Source organism: Mandrillus leucophaeus, unplaced genomic scaffold, assembly GCF_000951045.1.
Source record: "Mandrillus leucophaeus isolate KB7577 unplaced genomic scaffold, Mleu.le_1.0 Scaffold380, whole genome shotgun sequence".
NCBI classification, from domain to species: Eukaryota; Metazoa; Chordata; class Mammalia; order Primates; family Cercopithecidae; genus Mandrillus; species Mandrillus leucophaeus.
This window is the reverse complement of record NW_012104032.1, coordinates 1,199,707-1,210,847: the sequence shown is the minus strand read 5'-3', so window position 1 is coordinate 1,210,847 and position 11,141 is coordinate 1,199,707. Positions and strand designations below refer to the sequence as shown.

General features: G+C 44.6%; 1 protein-coding gene across 2 annotated transcripts in view; it reads left to right on the top strand.

Annotated features, from left to right (window-relative positions):
• Window positions 1-11,141, top strand: part of HOMEZ (homeobox and leucine zipper encoding) — a 34,530-nt gene that overhangs the window by 7,742 nt on the left and 15,647 nt on the right. Inside the window, exon 1 of one of the 2 annotated variants that reach the window (XM_011990673.1) lies at window positions 5,685-5,890. The exons of the other annotated variant lie outside the window; for it this stretch is intronic. Coding sequence (XP_011846063.1) covers window positions 5,851-5,890 — 40 coding nt within the window. The 5' untranslated portion in view covers window positions 5,685-5,850. Of the gene's footprint in view, window positions 1-5,684; window positions 5,891-11,141 lie in introns of those variants that run through there. 2 annotated transcript variants of the gene reach the window in all.

Genomic DNA, 11,141 nt, shown 5'->3' with positions numbered 1-11,141 from the left:
TTTTTTGAGAGAGAGAGAGAGACAGGATCTCGCTGTGTTGCCCAGGGTGATCCTTCTGCCTCAGTCTCCCAAGTGCTGGGATTACAGATATGAGCCACGTACCAGGCCACATTTTAAAAATTCTTGATAATTTACAAAAATTTTATCTTCGCACCTTGTAAGTGATAATGTCACAACTTTTTAGGATTTTTGTCAAACGTAGTGTTTCAAATTTGTAATAACTAATGCCATATACTATTCGAATTGGTGACATTATTTCTGGAAGCTATGCGTATTAGTTTACTAGGGGTGCCATAGCAAAATAGCACAGATTGGGTGACTTGAACAACAAATTTATTTTCTCAGTTCTGAAAGCCAGATGCTCAAGATCAAGGTGTTGGGGAAGTTGCTTTGTTCTGAGGTCTCTCCTTAGTTTCTAAACGGCTATATTCTCCCTGTGCCTTCACACGCTCTTTGCTCTGTGTACACAACTGTGTCCACATTTCCTCTCATAAGGACACCAGTGACACTGTATTAGAATCCACCCTATAGACCTCATTTATTATTTTATTTTGAGATGGGGTCTCGCTCTGTCACTCAGATTGGAGAACAGTGGTGCGATCATGTTTCACTGAAGCCTCAGTCTCCTGGGCTCTAGCAATCCTCCCACTTCAGTCTCCCAAGTAGCTGGGACTACAGGCACACATCATCACACTGGGCTAATTTTTTATTTTCTGTAGAGACAGGGGACAGGGTCTCGCTGTGTTGCTCAGGCTGGTCTCAAACTCCTGGGCTCAAGTGATCCTCCCGCCTTGGCCTCCCATAGTGCTGGGATTACAGGTGTGAGCCACTGCGCCCGGATCCTAAAGACCTCATTTTAACACAGTTACCTCTTTAAAGATCTTATCTCCAAACACGGTTACATTCTGAAATACTAGGGGTTAAGACTTTAACATGAATTTTTGGGGGGATATAGTTCAGTTCATAACATTATAACTACATGGGGATAATTTAGTCACAGAAGTAACTGCAAATCACTTAAGTATACCTACTAAACCCACACTAAATGTATTGCCACCCAGCACAGTGGCTCATGCCTGTAATCCCAACACTTTGGGAAGCCAAGGTGGGCAGACTGCTTGAGCTCAGGAGTTTGAGACCCATCTGGGCAACAAAAAAATACAAAAAATTAGCCAGCTGTGGCGGTGTGCCTGTAGTCCGGGCTACTTGGAAAGCTGAAGTGGGAGGATCACGTGAGCCTGGCGAGGTCAAGGCTGCAGTGTGCCATGGTTGAACCAACGCGCTTCGGCCTGGGGGACAGAGTGAGACCCTGACTCAAAAAAAAAAAAAATGTATTCCCAACTCCCATTGCCAATCCCAAAATGTCCATGGCTTTTCCATTGCCACCTGACAAAAGGAGACATGTGATAGAGGTGAAATCATAAATGAAAAAGACCTCAATCTTTTTTTTTCTTTTTTGCCTTTAAAATTTTTTTTTATTTCAATAGGTTTTAGGGAACAGGTGGTGTTTGGTTACATGGATAAGTTCTTTAGTAGGGATTTCTGAGATTCTTGTGCACCCATCACCTGAGCAGTGTCCACTGCAACCAATGTGTAGTCTTTTATCCCTCACTCCCCTCCCACTCTTCCCCCCAACTCCCCAGTCCCAAAATTCCATTGTATCATTCTTACACCTTTATGTACTCAAATAACTTCTAGGCTTAATTGTTTGTTAAACAATCCAACAGTAAAGATATACATCTTACCAGAAATGTCTCAGAGGAATAATTTGGTTACTATCTTTAAAAGTGTGAAAGCAACTAGAGGAGGAAAAAAAAAAGTAAACTTTAGCTCATTTAAGTTTGAGGTTAGTCAAGAAATGTGAAATTATTAATATGCTGGGTTTTTCTACTGACTTCTACATCCATATTGCAGAATAAAAATTAAGATTCAAAAATTTCTCTTTTTTTAAATTTTTCTTTAAGTTCTGGGTTACATGTGCAGAACGTCCAGGTCTGTTACATAGGTATACATGGGCCATGGTGGTTTGCTGCCCCGGTCAACCTGTCATCTAGGAGACCTCAATCTTAACCAATTACCATTTAAATATATTTTGTCAAACTTTTACAAAAGCCTACAATTGCGTTAACACATTGCTGGGGCTCCTCCCATGCCTTGGGTGAGTCTGTGCAGGGAAGGACTCTGAAACTTTAGATTCCTTAGCTATAGAATGGGGTGTCCAATTTTTTTGCTTCCCTGGGGCCACATTGGAAGAAGAATTGTCTTGTACCTCACATAAAATACACTAACACTAATGATAGCTGATGAACAACAATAACAACAACAAAATCACACAAAAAAGTCTCAAAATGTTTTAAGAAAGTATATGAATTTGTGTTGGGCCGCATTCAAAGCTGAGCTGTCCTGGGCCACATGTTGAACAAGCTTGCTATAGAGTAAAACATGGCTCCGGAGGGTCAGCTCTGCTAATGTCTCACTCATGCGAAGGGAAAGAAAGCTTTCACTAGAGATGGAGCATTAACATATCTACAGTGAGGATGACATGAGTCCCCATTCTTTAGCAGTGATCCCTGGAAGAGTTGGGGGAGGTTATTGTGTTACTAAAGGTGGGACCCTTGTCAGCCTGGACATCTCCCTTCCCTTCACTTCCCCAGCCCAGTCCATTCCATCCAAAGCTATAGGGAGAAGCCCACATAGGAGGAGGAGGCTTCAGCCTACATTTAGAACTGAGGCAGGAAAGTTTCTTTTCCCTTCCTTGGATTCCCCTTATTCCTAAATCTGTCTTCAATTCTGTCCCCCACTCCTGATTCTTGGCAGTATCTTTCTGAGACAAGAAAGGTAACTGGGCCATTCACCTTTTGTAATTCCAAGGCCATGATTAGTGACATCCAGAGTGACTCATTGAACCCTCCAGGGTCAGGTTTTTGGTTCCCACTGACAGTTCTTACCTGGCTTTCTAGTCAAACACGCATGAATTCCTCTCAGTCAATGCAGTCTCATTCATTGTTTGGATTATAAGGGAATGACCTCTCCACAGGTAACAGAATTGCTACTGCTGCCTAAAATGTTTCACTCTTCCCTTCATTACATACAAACCAACAAGGCATTGCGGATAATCATGATTTATGAAAAGGTTTGTATATGTCACCAGCCTTGCTTCAAACCCTAAAGGATCGAAAGTGTCTAACCTTAAAGCTGATTTATATGTCTTTCCATTGTTTACCCCATGATGTTTTTTGCCAGATATCAGTTTGAAGGATGTGGGACTGGCTATTAGGTTGAGATTGTTACTAAGTGAAATGAGGGAGGAGAGGAGGCAGGGGCAAATACAGGGACAGCAACAGAAAATAGAGCTCAATTCCGCAGGAGATATATGATGCCTGGCCACCTTAAAATAGCTCTATACCTTAGAATGCAGCAATGAAGAATACATTATGATGGCTTCTTGGAGGTATGTCAGGAGGCGGAGTGGTGAGGTCTGGGAATACAGGACAAAGTCTGAAAATGTTTTGTATTATATATACAGTGTTACATTACCTAAGTAGGCAAGAAGAGACTTTTTCAAAGACCAACATGAGAACAGAAGAGTCACTTCAGAAAAGATTGTTTCCAAGTTTTAGGCATGTTTACTAGAGAAAAGTTGTAATCAGAAATCTTACTGAGGATTATAGACTCGGGTCTATAGACCAAAAGCAAGCAGCCCTTTAGAAAGGTTCAGTCGGGCGTGGTGGCTCATGCCTGTAATCTCAGCACTTTGGGAGGCAGAGATCGGTGGATTGCTTGAGCCCGAGAGTTTGAGACCAACCTGGTCAACATGACAAAACCCCATCTCTACAAAAAAATACAATAATTTGGCAGTCATGGCAGCGCATGCCTGTAGTCCCAGCTACTAAGGAGGCTGAGGCAGGAGGATTGCTTCAGCCTGGGAGGTCAAGGCCACCATGAGTGAAGATCGCACCACTGCATTCCAGCCTGGACGACAGAGTGAGACCCAGTCTCACTTCTATTTTTTTTAAATAGAAAGGTTCAGACTGCTCTGACGCTATTTTAATCTACAGCTTACATACAGGTAGTGGGGGTTCAGTATGTGCTCAGCAGTTACCTCAAATTTGCTCACAAGTTACATTAAAGCAGAATCACATAAAAGTTTGGGTGTAAGAGTACATTTGGTTATAGATTATAGAGGCAACATCCTTAACCCCGTTAGACGTCATCTTATGTGCAAGAAAAGGCAAGGACTAGGGTCATTTATCTTTTATTATTATTATTATTATTATGAATTTTTAGAGACAGGGTGTCACTCTGTTGCCTAGGCTGCAGTGCAGTGGTGCAATCATAGCTCACTACAGCCTACAACTCCTGGGCTCAAACGATCCTCCTGCTTCAGCCTCCTGAGTAGCTGGGACTACAAGTGCACGCCACCAAGTCCAGCTAATTTTTAAATTTTTCTGCAGAGACAGGGACTCGCTATGTTGCCTCGCTGGTCTTGGATCCTGGCCTCAAGCAATCCTCCCTCTTTGACCTCCCAAAGCATTGGGATTAGGTTTGTGAGCCACCGCTCCCAGCCCGTTTATCTTTTAGGGCATATAGTGACTCAGGCAAGAGACATGGTTGACTGTGTGCCCTATCCTCTTTTGTCTTCAAAGGGTCTTCCCAGAGACTTCAGAGTCAGAGGCTTTGTGAAATTATGTTGCCAAGCAGAATTGAGCAAGTCTGGCTTCTTACATTTGTTACTTTGTCTCACAGAAGATGGGGAATCCTAAAATACAAATTTTGGCCTATAACTTCATACTGTGTGGGATACTGCTTTGGTGAAGTCCGTTTTATTGTCATCCCTTTCTTTTTGTAAGTTAAAAAAAATTTTTTTTTGAGGCAAGGTCTCACTATGTTGCCCAGACTGGCCTCGAACTCTTGGAATCAAGTCATTCTCCCACCTCAGTCTTCATCCCTTTCTAGCTAGTGAAAAACAAATACTATGCAGAACTCCGGGTCCTCTTTTCTAGGGCAAGGAGGGGAGCCGGAGGGTCTGGTAGGTCCCAATGAGGTGACTGCTCCAGCACTTCATCTTTGGGAACATCGGTCTGGTGCCAGTTTGACCCGGGGAACGGCCTAAGTCGCCCGCAGGCTCCTAAGGTCCTCGTCTTTCCGGGTGGCAAGACATCTGATCCATCTCGAGAACAAGTTCCCGGTTGCTTTAGGCGCTTTGTTACTGCTGACGCTGCTGGTGGCGGTTGGGCTCTCGGCTGGGAAAGGCGCAGCTCGTGTGTATGGCTCGGGAGGGGGCACTGAAAAGGTCTTCCTGGAGGGCTTCCTTCAGAAGGAAACAAATTGGGAGTTGTTGGCGGTCCAGACAGTTCGGCAAAGTGCAGTGTCCCTCCTTGGGGAATTTCGGAAGGATCCTGGCCCGGTGTACTCCAAAGGTCCAGCGCCCATAGGTCGAGGGTAGGGGGAGGGACCAGGCACCGCAGCTTGGCCCCAGGGGACATCTTCCCTGCCCCACGCATCCAATAGATGACCCCAGCTGAGGCCCACGCAGCCAATAGCCGACTTCAGCCGAGACCCAAGCAGCCAATGGCCAGCCCAGTGCACTTCGCCCGTGCCCGCCCGCCTGCGCCCACCAATCAGGACTCGGGCCACCTTGGCACCGCCTCTGGACGCCCACCCCACCCATCCGCCCCGCCTCCAACTTGCTCGAGCAGGGCTGGGTAGACCGGCGCACTCCCGGGGGCGGTGTGGGGGGGCAGTCCCGGTTTCGGCCATCGCTCGGGTGGGCTCGGAGCGGCCGCACCGGGCAGCAACCCCACTCCCACTCGGAGGCCCCCTGCCCTCTCCCCCACTTCCCCCCGGCCCATGGTGCGAGGCTGGGAGCCGCCGCCCGGGCTGGACCGCGGTGAGTGATCCCCAGCCCCTTGGACTTCCCCTCCCAGCTCGTGTACGGTCTCCCACCTCTGGAGTCCCATCCCCGCGCTGGTGGGGGGAGAATTCTAGGTTCGAAGTGGCTCGGTTCTCTCTTTTTTCTCCTCTGGACTTTTCGATTCCCTCTTGTAACTAGGGGAGGGTAAGTGTCTGTGTAGGGGAGGGCAAGAAGGTTGGGTTGGGGCGTCCTTGGCGAGAGTAAGATTGAGATTCGCCTGCCTCATGGGGCTCATCGTCCCAAGTGCAACAACTTTTTGTTCCCTGACCCAGTTCGGAGCCTTCTGGACTGCCTGTGAAATGGAGGATAGGAGAAACATTTCCTTCCCAGGCCCCCCCCGACGCCACACAAACCCCCAACCCCCATGGCTACCTCCTGGCGACCTCAACACACGTGCAGAACCTGGCCTTGCTTCTGGGGGATCAGCGGCCTTTGGGAATGAAAGGTTTAGAAGAAACTGCCCCTCTGATTCCCGTACCCAGCCATACTCAGAAAACCAACCAGGAAACTGAGAACCCGAGTCCTCTGGGGTTCCTAGTGTTGCGTCCTATTCTGAGACTCCTAAACTGAAAGAAGACTCAAGCTGAGACCTGTTTGGTAATGTGGGCCCAGATCAGGAGATTTTTTTTTTTTTTTTTTTGTCATGTGAGCCTCCTTCCCATCATACACTTGAAGCCCTTTTATATTACATGATTAGGTTAGATGGTTGTAATTGAAAAAACCAGATTGGGAATTTTAAAGATAATGCATACATATCTTGAACATTATAATTAAAAGTATGTCCATTTCACCAATCTTTTGATGTAGTGGTGAGACTGTTCTTGTGTCTAAGACTGCTGTTCGGAGTTCCCAATTCTCTTTCCAGTGTTAACTACACAGGGAGTCTCAAACCTGGCTGTACCCTGAGAACTTTTAAAAAAAACTGTGGATGCCTGGACCCCAGTACAGACTATTGAATCTGAATGGGGAGGAGAGTGGCCTGGTTTTTAAGCTTCCCAGGTAATTCTACAGTGCAGTCTGAGATGAGAGCCACTCAGGCACTTTCATCATCTTTGATTTCCCGTTTTGCTTTATTTAAAGTGAAGTAAGAATTCAGACGCTTTTGAGTGCAGAGTACTTTTGAGATTAAGTCCCACCCCTCAGTCTTTTACAGTTGTCTTGCTCACTCCCAACTCAACAATTTTTAAAATGCATACTCTTCTTTCCGTTATGTCTCTCCAAAACATTTGACTTAGTTTTCATAGGACCAATTTTTTAAAAATCAGTATTCCTGAAGGAACAGTTTTCAATGCAGTGATTTTTCATAGGTTTACATGAGGTTTAATTACATTATTATACAGACACTGAAAAAGTGTGGACATAAGCAGGTTTGTAATCACACAAAACTGGCCCCAGCACACAGGACAACTGAATGAAGCAGATGATTTTGGCGCACTAGTAGTAGCCTACTGGCCTTTAGTTTCCAGTGCACCATGGTATTGGTCATGTAATCCAGTGGGTCAGTTAAGCCAGGCTCCTGGCCCAGGTGAGCATCCTTCCCTTCCACTCTTTCCAACTAATATCACAAATACCTTGTCCCTTCTAAACGCACTTGAATTCCTGAGTATTCCATCAACTCTTTACATTCGTTCACATCAAACTGTTCATCTTTAAGTGATTACCACTATTGCCTTTGTTAAGTTGGAAGGATATGAGGCAGTAATCCTTAACCTGGCTTCTTGGCAGTCACTAAAGGCCCCGAGTTTACTGTGTAAGTGTGAATGTTTATTTCAGGAAGGTTAGTCATAACTTTCTGAGGGTCTGTAACTTTTGTCTGATTCTCAGAGGTTCATGAACTAAAAAGTTAAGAAGCATATAAGCTGAATATCACTATACATCTTTAAGGCCCTTAAAACTGTATCCCCAAACACATTTCAGGAGTACTTCAGACTGCCTCTAAATAAAGATTTAGGGAACTCTGCAGGATCATATCTCATTTCCCACTTTATTTATTTATTTTTATTTTTTATTTTTTGAGACAGAGTCTCACTCTGTCCCCCAGGCTGGAGTACAGTGGTGTGATCATGGCTCACTGCAACCTCTGCCTCCCAGGTTCAAGCGATTCTCCTGCCTCAGCTTTCCCAGTAGCTGGGACTACATGCGCATGTCACCATGCCTGGCTAATTTTTGTATTTTTAATAGAGACGGGTTTCACCGTGTTGACCAGGCTGGTCTCGAACTCTTGACCTCAAGTGATCCTCCCGCCTCGGCCTCCCAAAGTGCTGGGATTATAGGCGTGAGCCACTATACCCAGCTTCGCCTCCCACTTTAACTGTCTCCTAATTTAACGATAGGCCTAGGTTCAAACCTAAAGTTCTAGAGTCCTCTTTTTCCTAGGACTGTGTAAACACAGAAACTGGAAGTTTAAGACAGTCCATTCTTGTCTGCCATCTGTCCAGGGATATGGAAAGCCCAAGGGGAAAGAAGGGTGTTATACTGACTCAGAGAGAGAGAATTTTTTTTTTTTGAGACAGAGTCTCACTGTTGCCAGGCTGGAGTGCAGTGACACAATCTTGGCTCACTGCAACCTCGGCCTCCTAAGTTCAAGTGATCCTCCTGCCTCAGCCTCCCGAGTAGCTGGTACTACAGGCACACGCCAACACACCCAGCTAATTTTTGTATTTTTAGTAGAGACGGGGTTTCACCAATTTGGCCAGGATGGTCTCGATCTCTTGACCTCGTGATCCGCCGGCCTCAGCCTCCCAAAGTGCTAGGATTATAGGCATGAGTCACCATGCCCGGCTGAGAATTTTTTTTTATTTTTAAAATTTATATATTTATTTGTAGAGACGAGGTCTTGCTATGTTGCCCAGGCTGGTCTTGAATTCCTGAGCTCAAGTGATCCTCCTGCCTCCCAAAGTGCTGGGAATACAGGCATGAACCACTGCCACCTGGCCATGACTCCATATATTTTTATTAGTGATTTTTAAGTAGCAGTGGGACACATCTGGCATATTTAATAAGGATACAAATTTAGAAGTTGTTCAGAATAGATACTCACCACCACCACCACTACCTCCTCTATGCTAGGACTCCTCACTTCAGCTTTTGATTCCCTTCTTTTTCTACTTAATCCGAAATGGACACACAAGAACACAAGATACTATAGTGTCTTTATTATGATTTTGATTACTATAGGGTCTGCCCTACTTGTTATAATTCTCATGAGCCATTCTGGTTATAGTTTTCTCTTAGTTCAAAGCCAGATTCTTCCAGGGAAGTACCAGCTATACAGCTGTGCCTTGATTTAAGCCACCACTCTGTTTCAGGAAGTGTTCCATAACTGGTGTTTTGTGTAAGTGAAAACTGGATGCGTATAGTACACCAAATATGTTGTTTTCAGTACTGTATGTTACACTGAAATATCAAGCTGATGCCGAGAATGTGAAGGACATCAAGCCACATAAATGAAAGTAAAATGCTGCCTTACAACTGTTAATACTTATAAATGTGCCTGCCTTATATTCCCATCTGGCAGTATTCATCATCCTCACACTGGACTGCTTTGTTCCTCATGCTTTATTTTCCTTATCTCTAAAGTGTTATTGTGTCTTTATATAATAGGACGCAAATGAGGTTAAGTAGATGTCAAGCGTTACCATCATAAAGTATTCTCCAACTTGGATTTGATGGTGTTCCCGGTGGGCCACAGTTTCTAAATACTAGTTTAGCACCTGCCCATGCAAGCAGTGCCTCCCAGGCCATTTCAGCTGTGTCCTGGATGAACCTGAAAGGGCAAAGGTGGAACTATCACATAGGCAACTGACATACCAATCACAAAGGATCCAAATTATGGAAGCAATTCTAAAGCAGTGGTTTTCATACATTTTTTTAAGCAATAGATACATTCTGAAATTGTATTTAAACCCCAAAATATAAAAAGCATAGAATCATAGATACACTGGTTTCCTCATCACTAGCTAGAATTAGGGCTCTGCAAAAATAGATTGAAAACAGTGATTTTTAAATGATTCAGTCTTTGTCCCAGTTACCCCATTGTCTAGGAGGAGCATTACTTTACATCAAAATCACCTCCATGAAGTTAAAGTCATGATAAAAGCTGCTATTTACTGAGCCCTTACTTTGTTCTAGTTACAATGTCAAGTGCACTTTTTCATTTAGTAATAAACTTGCTGGGTAGGTGCTTTTTTGCTTTTCTCTTTTTTTTTTTTTTGAGACAGGGTCTCTCTCTGTCACCCAGACTGTGGTGCAGTGCACAATCTTGGCTCACTACAACCTCCACCTCCCAGGCTCAAGCAATCCTCCCACCTCAGCCTCCCGAGTAGCTAGGACTACAGTTGCACCACCATGCCCAGCTAATATTTTGTATTATTATTATTATTATTATTATTATTTGTAGAGACAGTTTCACCATGTTGCCCAGGCTGGTCTCAAACTCCTGGGCTCAAACCATCTGCCCACCTTGGCCTCCCAAGGTGGTGATATTACAGGCGTGAGCCACTGCACTTGGCCCAAGGTGCTTTTTTTTCTGATGAGAAACTAAGGCTTAGAGGAGTTAAATAACTGCCCAAGGACAAGCAGCATTCTAGAAAGTGTAGTTGCATCAATTTGTCTCACCCTGGACATCCATCCCCTAACAGTTGCTCTATGCCCTGCCTATGCATAACACCTAGCACATAGTACTATTACGTACTCTCTGCACTGTTACTTTGTTACATAGGAGGAAACCAGGCTCATGTAAGTTAAGTAACTTGCCTGAGATCACATAGCTGATAAGTGGCAGAACCGGGATTCAAACTTAGAGGCTGGCCTTATCGAAGAATTTATATTTCTACCCGTCATGCCATGCTGCCTCCATTGACCCTCTTAAGGGGCTCTTCAAGCAGTATTGCTTTCAGGGTCTGCATGGCCTCAGTTGGTTAGATTTGCTTGTTAAAAGGAAATGGTGACATGTATTAAAATGTTTCTGAATTTTAAAAATCATGGTGTACAATCCTTGCTACCACATTGCTCTAAATTTATGGACTTGAGGTTTATTTTTGCAATTCATCATGTAGCATTTACATAGGAATCCTGTCCTATCCTTAGCAGATCAGGAGTAATACTTAAAAACACAGATGGAAGGCTGGGCCCAGTGTTTCATGCTTGAAATCCCAGCACTTTGGGAGGCTGAGGCAGGCAGATCACGAGGTCAGGAGATCAAGACCATCCTGGCCAACATGGTGAA